The sequence below is a fragment of the Plutella xylostella genome, chromosome 15, assembly GCF_932276165.1.
Source record: "Plutella xylostella chromosome 15, ilPluXylo3.1, whole genome shotgun sequence".
In the NCBI taxonomy this organism is placed as follows: domain Eukaryota; kingdom Metazoa; phylum Arthropoda; class Insecta; order Lepidoptera; family Plutellidae; genus Plutella; species Plutella xylostella.
Window position 1 is genome coordinate 6,620,201 of NC_063995.1, and position 15,689 is coordinate 6,635,889.

The 15,689-nt window shown below is 40.5% G+C and overlaps 1 protein-coding gene and 1 non-coding gene across 2 annotated transcripts in view; one reads left to right on the forward strand and one right to left on the reverse strand.

Annotated features, from left to right (window-relative positions):
• Positions 1-4,469: 4,469 nt before the first annotated feature.
• LOC119691210 (anoctamin-1) overlaps positions 4,470-15,689 on the reverse strand; it is a 36,343-nt gene continuing 25,123 nt past the window's right edge. Inside the window, exons 16-22 of the mRNA XM_048625741.1 lie at positions 14,853-15,001; positions 14,581-14,666; positions 13,611-13,816; positions 13,061-13,230; positions 12,632-12,734; positions 12,211-12,382; positions 4,470-7,016 (exon numbers count right to left, since the gene is read on the reverse strand). Coding sequence (XP_048481698.1) covers positions 6,841-7,016; positions 12,211-12,382; positions 12,632-12,734; positions 13,061-13,230; positions 13,611-13,816; positions 14,581-14,666; positions 14,853-15,001 — 1,062 coding nt within the window. The 3' untranslated portion in view covers positions 4,470-6,840. The remainder of the gene's footprint in view (positions 7,017-12,210; positions 12,383-12,631; positions 12,735-13,060; positions 13,231-13,610; positions 13,817-14,580; positions 14,667-14,852; positions 15,002-15,689) is intronic.
• Positions 15,318-15,391, forward strand: Trnan-guu. Its single transcript has one exon. It is a non-coding gene; the product is annotated as a tRNA-Asn (tRNA).

Here is a 15,689-nt window from a genome sequence, read left to right on the forward strand (position 1 = left end):
TACCCTCAGAATGGCCAGCATTTCTTTCACGTTGCAATGATAACTTTGTTCTGGTATGGTCCACGTTCCTGACAGGGACACATTGTCCAATTGTGCCCCCCATGCTATATCGGAGGCATCCGTCGTCAGGAAATGAGATGGTGGTTGAACATGAAGCACTGACGGGCGATGTATGTTCTGAAACCACCAGGTCAGGTCGGCCAAAGCTTTTTTCGGTATAACATACGTCCGTGTTGTTCTCATGGGCAATGCATTCAGAAACGCTAGCAACCCTCGATAGTGGAGCCTGCCTCTGGGTACAACAAAACTCGCGAAGTTCAGAGCTCCGACCAGGCTTTGTAGAGTCCATAAGTTTACTTTTTGAGATTTCAAGACACAATCTATCTTCATTCTTATGGATTGCAGCTTTGCCTCGGGCAGGGTTTTCTGGTTGAGCCAAGGGTTCCATAGGACGCCTAGGTAAGTTATCGATTTTTGGGGAGTGAAAACAGACTTCTCGTGATTTATCTGCCAACCCAAGAACTCTAAGGTTCCTATTAGAAGCCTTACGTGATCCTTGAGAACAGCTGGATCCTGGTGAACCAGGAGATAATCGTCCAGGAACACAATTATCCTCACACCCTGATTTCTCATTATCTGTGCGATCCAGTTTGTTAATCCTGCGAAAGTTTTGGGTGCGGTACTTAGCCCAAAAGGTAGACAAGTCATTTCGTACAACTGACCTTGATAAATTAACCTGAGAAACCGTCTGTGGGATTCGGATATGCTCAGATGAAAATACGCCTGTGAAAGGTCGCACTTGCACATCCAGTCTCGGGGTTGAATGAAATCTGGTATGCGATACACATTAGTTTGAACGGCTTGACTAGCACGAATTTGTTCAATGCTTTTAGATTGAAAATCGGACGAGGCGATCCGTCGCTCTTTGGGACGAGAAAGAGAGTTGATATAAAACTCGGAGAAGGTGCAACAGGCTGGAGAACTCCCGTGCTTAACATTTGTTTGACGACCAAGGTCATATCTTCTGAAGGTTGAGTGTGAAGCGCTTTTACGTTGCATAGATGAGGCATTATCAATGGTGGCTTTTGTTTGAACGGTATGCGATACCCTTTTATGATCTTGAGGATGTGTGGTGGTGCATTCATTGTCACCCAATTTCGATAAAACCTTACTAACTGTCCTGCTTTGAAGTTCAGCGAGTCAATACTTACGATGGTTTGTTCCTTGGAAACCGGATTTGGCTTGTTTATGGTTACGACCACCTCGTTGAGATCTTTGGTTTCCCTGTTTTGACCCACGAGAGCGAAATGAACCCCGCTGGGGATAATTACGGTCATATGCAGGCGAAGGATATTGCCGGTTTGTTATGGTATGTCCTCCCTGCGAGGGAGGATTTTGCACATTGAGGGTACCTTGCGAAGGCCCGTATTGTGACGGTGAGATACCCTGCGAGGGCTGGTACGGATATTTTTGGGACCCCTGCGGGGGGCGGTGGGCTGGCCGTCGTGCTTGAGAAGCGGACGTATTTATTTTACCAGCAGCCCAAAAAGCCTTTTTAACACCACCGGCTTTTTCTAAGGTAGCACTCAACTTATCAGCTTCAAATAAGTGTTTAACTGACGGAGGCACTTTTCGGATTGCAGTTTTTACCAGGGGGTCTTTAACGGAATTTATGATGGCATCCCGGCGCATCTCAACAGTCTCCGCCCTATGGCCGCACACAAGTTGTAGCAAATCCGCAGAAACCTTGCTATATTCGCCATTTACGAAAATATCAGTCATTTTGTCACTTATATTGTCAAAATTTAGCGAACCCTCACTAGTTTTAGCCCATGAAAGAAAATCGCGTAATTTTTCTTGTAACACTTCCCTCTGTTTTAGAACACAATATGTTAAACCAGCATATGATTTGTCCGCGTATATTAAATGGCGTAAAGTATCGTAGGCCTTTATTTCATCATTTGCCTCTAACTCAACAAAACCAGGAGTGTGATTATATTGTTTTTGTGTGTCAGAGTAACGTATTTCCGACCATTCCTCACTATTAAAACGTTGAATCTCATTTAAAATTCTCAAATAATGATCACACGTTTTCGGAACTGCGGATTCCTTTAATTTCGTTTCTATATTTAAATTGAAATCACCCGTATTATTTGATGTGCAATCGGCTATGGTATCGTTATTTTGATCATAAAGTTCACCACTAACCTCAGAGCTGAGAGATATTTCGTCTAAGTCAGGTTGTGCAGATTGATTATTTGGCAACAATTGTTTCCGTAAATCACTGAGTTCTTTTGCAAGGTCTTTAATCATCTGCGTGGAACTACTGTGCCGTTTGCCCCTCCTTTGTTTTTTACGCCGGCTGCGACGTTGTTTTTTATTTGAATCAGACGAACTTGCCTCTGAACAAGAACTATTGCAAGAACTGCTACTGCTCGAAGAACGCTCTTTATTTCGAGACCTTTTGTTAGCCCCCGATGGGCCAGGGACGGCTGGTTCCATCGTTACTACTGATTTTGTAAATAAATTACTTTTATCACCGAACAACTTTGCAAATAGACGTAGAAAAACACATGAAATAAAAACAGAAAAAGCAAATATTAAACACACGAACGGTAGAACCGTTATATAAATTCACTTTCAAATTTTGTATAAAATTAAGCAAATAAAAATCGCCACGTGGTTAACTCTTACAAAAAAATTTTAAAAAATAAAGCCATTTTATCATATTTAATATCCAATAGGAGCTAAACCACGATAAACAGAATTTAAATTATTTATACGAGCACTATTGAACACACAGATTTTATATATTATTGTATATTTTGATTAAAATAAATCAAAATATAAAAGGGAAAATATAAGACGGTAGCACAGCAAACATGTTTGAAAAAAGTTTCAAAAGGTACTCACCTGTTTGCTGGATGCGACCGTCGCCGGCAAGATCTGAACGCCAATTGATCTAGGAATAGGCACTCGCTTGACTCGTCGCGAGCGCCCTGCCGGTGATGTCAAATATGGCTAAACCAAACGACGGAAATGACGTAGAGCTCAAGGGAAAATGCAAGGTAAACTGAAGGGCCTATCTCAATGGTTTAAGCTTCGAATAACGGTCAAGTAATTAATTTAAAATATGTTTTGTTTATACATATGTATACATACCTACATGTTTCTATCTATTTGCCTCAGTTGCCGGAGAATAATAGAGTAAATAAATTATTTTTATTGCAGTTTTTTATAGCAGTTAGGATGAGATTGCAGATCGACTTTATTGATGAGAATAGCAATAAATATCAAGGTTGTTATAACCAGCCGATGCCCATTTCATAGCATGGACGAAAGAATAATTAAGAGTACTTATCAACCAGTTTTTTTCAAAAATAGTGTTCAAGAGTTTAGGGTACTTTAAATACCTACTTATTTTATAAAAAAAATATATATATTTATGAGGTTTTATGTAGGCTATTGTTTAAACACAGACGCACACACTTAATTACTTGATTTCATAAAATAAGAGGGTAGTTTTTTTTTCCTGAAAACTACGAACTTGGTTGAAAGATTTTTAGCTTTCTAAATAATAAAATTACACACTATTTTGATACATAGCATAAAAGTGAGTGAAAAGTAATACTCACCCAGAATACACCACCGGCGGCCTTATCGCTAAAAGCGATCACTTACGGGAGAACACCTCACATTGAAACTCAACCCAAAAAGTTATGTGGGTACTTTTAAAAGAAAACACATTTTCATCGCTCTCCAATTAAAAGCACTTCCAACTTCAGCACTGTTATTTGATTTCACTTTAGCACGTATTTTACGAGTAGGTACGTGTGGAGTTTGCGGACGTCTGCCGCGCGTGGCGTCTGAAACGCGACTGACTAAAATACTGGAGTTGGACTGAAGGTAGTAGCGACTGAAAACGTTTTTTTGTTCCGAGGGCCTGGTGTAGGTTTTTCTTAACCGATTGACCAGTGAAAATTGACGCAAATTTCTTTCAGATAATATGCAGCATGTATACCGCGAGGTGTCGAGTCTACAGCGCCATACCATTTGCATTTACTATCATCTAGTATTTTTAACAAACGAGTACTGAAATTATTTTGCTGCGTTGCTATAAGTCCTAACATGACCTAACGTGACCCATTTTACTCTGACAATATCGGAAATGTGCGACAGAAAAAGCAGTAATCGTCTGTTTAAAAAAAATTATAGCGACGTGACGATTCGAACGGTGTAATAACTTGCACTCCGCATGCAGAAGACGTAGCGGATGGGGTACTTACACAAAATATAGCGCTGTGAAGTATAATCAGGGAAGCTAGTAGGTACACTCGTAAAAATTTTAACAGTATCTAACATAAAGTACTCACCTAAGTAATTTTTAAACTTTGAGAACCTACTTATTTTTGGATGTAATAAAAAGTTATAGGGTAGTTATTACCGAATATAAAAGTAAACGAGAAAAATAATGATCTTAAACGTATATATTTGTAAACTTACATTGAAGCGTCTCAAACTATTTGGTTAACATTAACACGAGCACTAAGCATTTAAATTTCAACAGTTAAAGCGTCTGGACAGCGTCTAATCACTATCACAAGTTAACATCAACTTTTGGACTTGCTTGTAATATCTTTTATATTGGAAGAGATTACTTGATGAGATGTTGTTGGTTTATTGTGTAAGGAAAACTAAAGTACATATTGTTCAATACATATAGGTATAGAAAAAATATCACAAATTACAAAGGGCTTGTGCGTAAACTGACGAGGAACACACAAGTTTTGACTTTTAGTGCCGTTCAAACAGTCGACATTCTATGTTTATTTAGTTAACTGAGCTTTTAAATCTATATCATAGTTCATGGACTCGACACCGCCTATTCCATATGATGAATATCAACTTTTTCTTTTGTGCGCATTTACTTACTGAGTTCTTGAGTTTTAACAAACAAGTCCAACAAAAAAGAGCATGAATATAGTTTTATTCTATTACAATAAAAGTACGTTCAGGTGACAAGCGCTCAACGCGCGTTTTACTTACGCGCGTTTACAACTACATACACTTTGTTCAGACTGCCCACATGGTAACGCGCGTCGCACGGAAAAAAATGTATATAGTTGTAAATGCTCGTTAGCAAAACGCTTTTCACCTGAACGTGGTCTAATTAGATACTTCGCATTATAAATAAGTATAGTTATAAAGTATTCTAATTTAAATTGCTACATGCAACTTGCAATATGCTTCTAAAACATGAAGCGTTGTAAAAATCTCCAAACATGGAGGTATTTTTTTGTTACACATACCTAAAGTACTTTTTATATTCTTGAAAAATTATATAAAAATCAAACACCTTAATTACTAAATTAGATACCAATAAATAAATTGTTTCACATTATCAATCTGTCGACACTCGATAGGTTTTTTTTATAAAAAATATATGGATAACATATTATTATTATGGATACACATTTTTTATGGCAATTTACGATACGAAAGTTCCGAGGTAGATACTTTATGCGATATTAAAGATACATAAGTATGAGCGTAATTAATTAATTACATATAGGGGGAAACATCTAATGAATAACGTGATATACAGGAAAACATAATCTTACATGACTAGTTATAAAAATCTTTGAACAGCAATAAACAACATTTTACCCACGATTACGTAAAAACTTACGTTAATAGTACATAATAGTAACAAATCATTAATAATATTTGCTAAGCCACAGCACCAAAAAATTAAAAACAAATTTATGTTAAATTAGCCAGGCTACTTACTCGATATTTAGGTCTTTAGCATGTTATCAACATAATAAAATTTAGAATACATATTATAATAACAGCTGTATATTTAGAGATATTTATTACCTAAGCGAGGTTGTCGATAGTACTGACTATTGACAGATTTTTATGACTCCGTTTTTGAAACCATTATAACCTGACCTTCTAGTCTACCATTTTAGCTTCCTAAGATAACAGTTTCAGAGCCTTGTAATTTTAATAATTTTAGTTCACAAAAAAATTACTCCAATCATACAGCAACATAAAGCAAGTCTTTACTACGAAAAAAAACTATTTCCACCTAAAATTGATTATTATGTCTCCTATTCTCCTTTTATAAAATACCTAAATTTTTGTAAGTCACATAGGCAGTGTATATTATTATTTTAACATTCTTTCTGAAGCAGTATTTAAAATCGAGAAAGTTTAAAAAATATATTTTGAATCATAGTTGCTTTAAAAGTGTGTAAAAATAACTTTTTATTTCATTACGAACCGATAAAAAGTATAAATAAGTATGCTTACAAGTATAACAGTTAATAAATACAAATATTTAATTCTCTGTAGTGACTAATGAATAAATATAACTGAGATTCATATACGAGTTCATATACTGACTTAAATTATTATATATTGTTTTGTACGGATGATTTACCGAAGAAAGATAATAATATATAGTGTAAAAACGATAAATATCATCGTTTGTTTTTAATTATGTCTTTAAATTTTATGTTAAATCTTGTGTTTACAGTGTCAATAACAAGTTCAGTAATCGACCTTTGTATTAAGTACTATGAATTGTTAAAATATATTCGAGGATAACTGTTTAGGTATCGAGACATGGAAAGCAAAATTAAAAACGGAATTTCAATGATTTAACATTCCGAACAAACTACCTACATATTTCCCCTGACTGCGAGATAATGTGACTGAAATCAAATATGTGCTGCTTGCATCATATTAATAAAATTCCTGACCGCACTTTTCCATCTCCTATTCTAAAATAAAATTCAAGATCATTATACACAGAGTATTGAATTCGGCCCGCTACACATGCGTAGGGCCGGGCCCTGGCTCGGGCGGTTGTTCCGACACCACGTGCTTGCTGATGCCCGCGGGGATGTCCTGGTGGTCGCCGTGAGCAGCCAAGTCGAAGTCCGAGCCGGACAGGCTGGCTGAAAGCAAGTTGTTCCAGTGCCCCTCCGCTATTGTCTCTGTCTCACCTGTGTGGCGGGAAAAGTGACAGTTGGGATTAAAAAGTAAAAATAAGTTGTTGTTACGTGTGTTATGGTGCGTTCTTATGTTTAATTTAGTAACTGTATTCCAAATTCTAAAAAAACTATTCTTCTGCACGCATGAGCGACAAAATTCTTGTCTGTCTAGAGAATGAGCGCGGTATATACTTCTGTAGTAGCATTGTCGTTTGCCATACCATAGACAAATAGATAATTGTCTATGGCCATACTATGCTTCGTGTAGGTATATCCTTCACCAGGATCCTGCAAGCATGGATAAATTAAGAAAACTTATCTGTAGGTATACTTACTTTTTAAGCGAATTCTTATTTTTGTTTATTTTATCGTGAATTAAATTGTGTAAAAAGAACACGGTGATTGGGTTTCAAACTACAAAAATGTAATGTGATAAAGCCCGCCATAGTATTACTAAATAAAGAATAAGAGAGTGAACAGCATTAAGCTCTTTTGGAGGCTAAAATGCATTTTACATGTTCATCTAACTACTGATTAGTTGTGTTTTAACTTTAAAGCCAAACCAAACTTGCCAAATTAGTGATTGGTGAGGAATTTAAAACATAGTATTTGTTGCAAGATATTTATTTTGTTTATTTGGACATGTAAGTTGGTTCTAGGAAACCGTGTCAAAGCTTTAAAATATCATATATGCAGTGTTTCATTAATTTCACGGACAATATTGTCGGATTGGTTAACTAGCTTTTTCAAAGTTTAAATTCCTCGTGAGTGCTTTGTTTTTTTCATGTTAGTGATTGAAATGTGATTAGTGATATCATAATAAGATTAATAAGTATTTACTTTATCATGCAGTTGTTATTCAATATATTTTATGTATGTAGAAAAACTCACTGAGTGTACTGCAAAAGTCTGCATCTGTGGTTCTATTATTAGATTTATCTTGATGACATTTTACCGTAGAAGATGTAGTTCACGATAGTTCGCGGCTCTACTTGAATTTGTCACCAATAGGATCACCGTGGAGGGACGTTATCAACCAATGAGGTGATGTTTTTTTTAATGAGAGCCAATAGCCATACCATTCTACTGCGTTTCATGTAAGTATATCGTCCACGATGATCCAAGGTTCCATCAAGACTATAAATGTCGCGAACACTACACACTTTGAGCTGATAAATGTGTTTTTAAATTCATGTTATGCTGTGGCCATAACTTACTTTTGTTTGTAGAAAGAAAATAATGGCCACATTTAAGCTCTCTCTCTCTCTCTCAGCCTTCCGTAGTCCACTGTTGGACATAGGCCTCTCCTAACGATCGCCACCCCAAACGGTCACCCGCCATCTGCATCCAGCGGCTTCCCGCTACCTTCCGCAGATCATCAGACCAACGGGTTGGGGGGCGACCGACACGCCGTTTGCCGACACGGGGTCTCCACTCCAGAACCTTTCTACTCCATCGGTCGTCGGCTCTGCGGGCTACGTGGCCAGCCCATTGCCACTTCAGCGTGCTAATCCTTTTGGCTATGTCGGTAACTTTAGTTCTCCTGCGGATTTCTTCATTACGAATCCTATCTCGCAGGGACACGCCTAACATAGCCCTTTCCATAGCACGCTGAGCAACTCTGAGCTTGTGGATAAGCCCTTTGGTGAAGCACCACGTCTCGGCTCCATAAGTCATCACTGGCAACACGCACTGATTGAAAACTTTTGTTTTCAGACACTGAGGTATGTTTTCAGTGAAGATGTGTCGTAATTTCCCGAACGCTGCCCATCCGAGTTGGATTCTACGAGCTACCTCTTTATCGAAGTTGGATTTACCTAATCGGATCACTTGTCCTAGGTAGGGATACTGATCAACAACTTCGATGGTGACACCTCCTACAGTTACGGGCGATGATGAAACATGTTCGTTCGACATGACCTTTGTCTTGTCCATGTTCATTTTCAGCCCAACTTGTTTAGAGGCATCATTGAGGTCTGTGAGCATTTCGCCTAACTCCTCCAGCGTTTCCGCCATAATAACTATGTCATCAGCAAATCGTAGATGAGAGATATATTCGCCATTGACGTTAATGCCCAGTCTTTTCCACTCTACAAGCTTAAAAACATCTTCCAGTGCACAGGTGAACAGTTTCGGAGAAATAACATCTCCCTGTCTCACGCCCCTTTGCAACTGGATCGGTTTTGTGCTATGTTCGTGTAATCGAACTGACATTGTGGCAGCATTGTACATACATCTCAACACCTCGATATAGCGATAGTCTATATGGCACCGCTGAAGGGATTGAAGCATCGCCCAGAGCTCAATAGAATCAAAGGCTTTCTCATAGTCCACAAACGCTAGACATAAAGGTAGATTATACTCCTCGGTCTTCTGTATAACCTGCCGAAGCGTGTGTATGTGATCTATGGTACTATAGCCTTTTCGGAACCCGGCTTGTTCGGGTGGCTGGAAGTCGTCGAGTCTTTGCTCGAGACGATTCGTAATAACTCTCGAAAACAGCTTGTACACATGGCTCAGAAGTGCAATGGGTCTATAATTCTTCAATAGGGCTTTGTTGCCTTTCTTGAAGAACAAAGTCACTACACTTCTGCTCCATGCCTCCGGGCTTGTGCCTTCGAGTATGACGGAATTAAACAGCCTCCGAAGTGCTATTAAAATCGGTCTACCGCCGGCTTTCAGAAGTTCTGTCGTTATTCCATCATCTCCCGGAGCTTTGTTGTTTTTTAGCTGTTTGAGAGCCATACTAATCTCGTCTAGACTGACGTCCGGAATATCTTCGGTATAGTGTCGGGTGAGTGGCGCTCGGCTGTCGTGGGCACCGCTGGTAATAGGGTTTTGTGTTGTGGTGTATAACTGTCCGTAGAATCTCTCAATTTCTCCCAGAATTTCGGGCACTGATGAAACGGTGTTGCCAGTGTCGGTCTTCAGTTGGGTCAACAGAGTCTGCCGAACAGATCGATCTCTAGCAAAGACTTTGGAGCCCTTGTTTTGCTCTATTGCGTCTTGAATGCGCTTGCAATTGTAGCGTCTCATATCGCAACGTCTTGCTTTGGCGATCTGTCTGTTTAGACGTCTGTATTCGACCATATCAACTGAAGACTGCAACCTCATTTCTCTCCGTTCTCTTATGAGACTCAGAGTCCCATCTGAGAGTTTTTGAGGTCCTCGGTTGGTTCGGGACGAAAAATATTTCGATCCTACCTCTCGGACAGTTTCCACAAACCTATTATTTAAATCGTCAACTGTAACGCAATTCTCTAAACATATCAGGCGGTCGCAAAGCTCAGACTGAAAGCTTTCGGGATCCTGGATTTGAGCAGGAGTAGGACGGAGCGTGGACTTCATTAGACGGGAGCGTTCTATTTTGCAGTTTATATTCAAAGTGCCTCTTACGAGTCGGTGATCGCTGCCGGTCTTAACCCTACTGATCACTGAGACATCATTGAATATGTGCTTCTTATCCGTCAATATGAAGTCGATCTCGTTTTTAGTCTTCCCATCGGGGCTAATCCACGTCCACTTCCTTTGTGGCTTCTTCTTGTAGAAGGAGTTCATCATATAGAGGCCCTCCTTCTCCAAGAAGTCAGCCAGCATTTGCCCACGATGGTTCCTGACTCCAAATCCATGTGACCCCACTTTCGTCTCGCCGCCTTCTTGTTTTCCGAGTTTCGCGTTAAAGTCTCCCATCACCACCGTGAAATGAGTAGTGAACTTACACAGGGCAGACGATACGTCTTCATACGCAAGTTCGACCTCATCATCGGTGTGCTTAGATGTGGGTGCGTAAACCTGTATGACCTTCATTGAGTATCGTTTAGATATTCTCAGGATGAGGTACGCAACCCGTGTCGACACACTTCCGATTTCAACGATGTTGTTGACGAGGGACTTGTTGACGATGAACCCGACACCCCCTTGGGACAGTTGGTCGCCCTCCCGGTGGTACAGCAAGTTTCCGGACTGGAGAATTTCCGTATCCTCTCCCTCTCGTCGGACTTCGGATAACCCTATAATGTCCCATTTTAACTTGCTGATTTCCTCTTCCAGCTCCTCTATCTTCACGTCTTCCCTCAGTGTCCGTGCGTTATATGTTGCCAGGTGCAAGGGTCGGTTGGGCTGGTAGCCGACTCTCTGCCGGAGATTCTTCGCACCCCCTGCCCCGCCGTTACCGTGACCGCTACCGGAGTCCGGGATAGCGGGGCTGCCGGGGACTGGGGGCCGGGGCTTTGTTTTTTCCATCATTAGGAGGTGTATTTGCCATAATCACCGCGCTTGGCAGGCGTGTTGGTGATTCTCCTTTTTTACGGCGAGAGATCGCCGCCTCTGCTAGGAGAGGAGGTCGGGTCGATTTACCGCCGCCCGACATTCGGCGTTGTCACTCGTTAGCACCACCCAGGGGGCACGTGTAGGGTAACTAGGGTTTGTACCTACGGACGTGAGCGACAAGCCCCCCGACATTTAAGCTGTCGCCTAGTAATAAGTAAACTAAGGCCAAAGTCACACTTGACGGATATGTAAAGATTTTTTATGAGTATGTTTTTTTAATAATTCATAAACTTTTAAGTATGGATGGACAGATGTCATTGGGCTTGTCTGCTGTGTATCAATAAAGTGTGACAATGAACCTATGACTGCGATGAGCGTGTCTGTCCCCGAATGCAACTGGAAACTAAGCTATATTTAAAAAAATATTTTAATTATATCTTGAATGTATATTTTGCAAATACAATACTAAAGCAAGCCGCCCCGTAATCCCCGTATAATGTGTGATGATTTTTGGCATTCAGATTTAGAAAGCCGATGTAAAAGCAAAAATTTACACTAACACAAAACATGGTTACATTTACTATCTAGATAGGTAGTTATAAAATCTTCAAACCATGTTAAACACTCTTTTAACTCAATCTCAAATGTACTGAACTTGAATAATCTCTACGTCTGTTGTATTTATCCTCACACACACACTCATAAAACAGTCTTATCTGTTCATAGTTCACTGGTCTTTTACATTTAAAACATCAATCTAATCCAACATTACATCATGTCTTCAGACAGAATCAAAACAAAATCGCATCGCGCCCGCTTCCACCCAACAAACCAGTGAACCGTCAACAGTGTTAGTGTACGAAAACAGAAAGAGACAGAAATAAGAAGCAGCGGCGATACTCTACCATAACCCGTTACAGTTTAGGCGTGCATGAACCTTGGTGGCGGCTGTCCCGGTCCAGGGTGCCTCCCGCCTGCGACCGCGCCCTGGTCTCGTCCATCAGGACCGTGTTTATTACGAACGCCTCGCGGCGGATGCGGTCGCGAAGCTCGCAGGACATGTCGGGAATCGCCCATTTCACGATTATCATGACTAGCGCCACTACGTTCTGTTGGGGGAAAAATTTGGTTAGGATAAGGTCGTATGATAAATGTAGATATAAAAAAAAAACAATAATTAAAAAAAAACTGTACCTATGTGGCAGTTATTTTTAAACTTGAATAGGTATTTAAAATACCTTAACTGAGAATCATCATATTTTTTCCCGCCTGTATTTCATGCAAGACGTAACAAAACTTATCCTTAGCACTCGATAACTCGAAACCAGTGAACTGCAACTTTTGTTTTGTCTACTAACCTCAAACACGACGACGAAGGCGAGCCTGGCGCCCATGACGTGCCAGTACCAGCTGCTGCGGTCGTAGTCGTCGCTTGTAGACGCGTACCAGTAGCCCGGGAAACTGAAACCACATACATTGCATATCAACGAAGAGAAGTAGTCAAGCCCGCCAAAGAACTGAGAGCCGTTGGGACAAAATTGGCTTTTTGGATATTACAGGCTCTCTGACTAGAGCACGGTTCGTAAGCATAGCCAAAATTGGCCTTTTTATGTTTTCTCTGTCGCACGCGCACAGTAATACATAGTACCCTCACGGTCGCACAGTAACGTTCATGGATGTGCGGCAAATATAAAAAGGGCAATGCCCGTGTTTCTCTGTGCTTAGCTCGTAGTCGGATGGCTGTGTGTGAGATGTCCCCACAGATGTATTCATATTTATGAACTGACCTGCAAGTAGTGAGGTTATACTGGCTCTTCCCCGGCGGCGGCGGGTGCTCCAGCACGCTCGTGTCGAAGTCCGCCAGCGTGTGGTTCACGTAGTTGGCTAAAGAGCCGCCATTGTGGTACTGGTACACCAGGCGAGGAATGAAGTCTGACGTGAACGCTATAATGAAGCCCTGGAATGGAGACGAGGTGGAGGTGAATACAGTGTCAATAAAAACAGTGGGGTTACCACCACCGAACATTACCAATTAACAATCCATAAGCAGCTCGTTGTAAGTAAGCTCGTTGTCAAATCTGACGTAACTTGTATGGATCTGTCAGATTTTTTACAGGCGAGCGACGCTGTGGATTTTTAATAGAGAGCTACTGTGTCAGTGGTGTTACGATAGCAAGATTAGAAATAACTGCATTCATTTTTGCGTGAGGGGTAAATAAATTTATTTGAAATTACTACGATAAATTTTGCACGTGATTCTGTATCATTTCTGCGGAGCGCGGCTGCCAATATTTAATAAACCAAAATTAACCTGAGAGTCACTCACAGAATACTCACATTCGTAATGATACTGAGCTTCCCGATAGAATCCAATATCCGGTACCACACGCCGATATCATTGACCCTATGCGGCACGGGGCGTCTATAGCAGGAGAGAAACTTCTTGGCGTCGAGTCTCATCTCCAGCACGTTGTTGAGAAGGGCGAAGAGAGGGGCGAGGGGGAAGGCGGCCACGAATATGGTGACGAAGCCGTATTGGAGAACTGCGGGGGTAATTTATTTTGCTGTTAATAAGTAGTAGGAACAGAACGAAAGGTAATTCGTCAGAAAACTAAGGTTACAGGCTACTACTCTTAAAATCTGTAATCTGAATTTAATTATAACGTGGAGCCAGCCTCCTCCAGCCAGACGGACCGACGACCTTAGACGGGTAACCGGTAGTGGCTGGATGAGGGAGGCAAAAGACAGAGTGTTGTGGAGCACCTAGAGCCTATGGGTCAATTCAGACGTACCACAACCACACCACAACCACGCCGTGTGGTCGGGCACGTATATTTTGTATTGACAATAAATAATCCAATTCACACGTGCCACATTTTGCCGTTGTTATCGACCACCTGTGTAATACGACCACATCGCAACCACATCGCAACCACAACGCAACCACATCGCAACGGCAACGCCGCCACGGCGGCGGCACCGCGGCAACCTGTTCTCCGTATTAACTGCACACGACGACGTGGTTACCACATCGCAATGACAGCGACAACGCAACCACATCGACATTTTGTCGCTGCCACAACGCAACTGCAAAAAGCCGCTGTCAGACAATTCACACGTAACCACAGCTTGACCACATTATGTCGCTGCGACGTGGTGTGGTTGTGGTACGTGTGAATTGACGCTATGTTCGGCAGTGGAAGATTATGGGCTAATGATATAGTATTAAAAAAAAACAAAGTTAAAAAATATGATAACACATAACTTTAATACACAATAAACAACATGTAGGTAGTTTCATACTCACCCATTTCTAAATATTCAGGAAACAGTCCCATGTTACCGAAGTCGACTAGCTTAAAGTCTTTCACCCATTGCAGTGGGCTGTGTATCCTGTAACAAACATATTTGATATCAATCAAAAGCCACAAATTTAAACGATTGATTTTCATCAATTAATGTACCGAAAGGCCAACGACCTAGGAAGATAGTCAAAGGCTGGATAAGAATCGCAGAAACATATAGTTAATTCCATAAGAACACGTAAAATAATTGACAGTATAAAAATATAAAACTTACACGTTTTTCCTGCCTATAGTGCGTATGATGTTGTACCACTTGAGCAGGCGCGGCGTGGTCATCTCCACGGCGGTGTTGATGACCTGCTTGCCCACCATGATGATGGCCAGCTGGATGGACAGCTCGAGGAGACAGCCGCCGGGCGAGCACTGAGGTGGGAGAGAGGAGTTTGTAAATTTAATTTTGGATTGATTGATTTGTTGTTAAATATGAACCTCTCGATATTTGATGGTAAGTATGTAATTTATTTGATTGCGCCGTTCTATTGGATGGCGGAACATAAAGGGTTTTTATTAGAGAACATAATACGCTTCTTCATTCTTTCTGATTCGCTATCGCTTATAAGTATTCATAGTTCAATCAAATAAAACGAAGTAGAATATTTTTACGATAAAAAAATTCAGAGCATAGCATAGATAAAAAGCTTCATAGACTATAATGGTATTTTTCGTCACGATTTCCGTCGCCTCCGTGGCGCAATTGGCTAGCGCGTTCGGCTGTTAACCGAAAGGTTGGTGGTTCGAGCCCACCCGGGGGCGTAACTTTTTGCATTTTCTGTAGATAAAAACGTTTTTATAATATTATTGTGTAAATTTAAAATATGTTCAATGCTTTACAATTTTTAATTTCTTTACAAATTATTATTACTGAATGTTCCTTGTCTATTATAATAATGCTTAATTATTCTAGTAACTAATGAGTCAGAAGACTCAGTAGTCAAATATTAGTTACTAAATAAATTGGATTTGTTCCATTATGCCAAGCCATTCAGTAAATTTATATTTAAATAGCATGAAAATACTGTATCAAATGAATTAAAGAGTCATAAGACCTCCT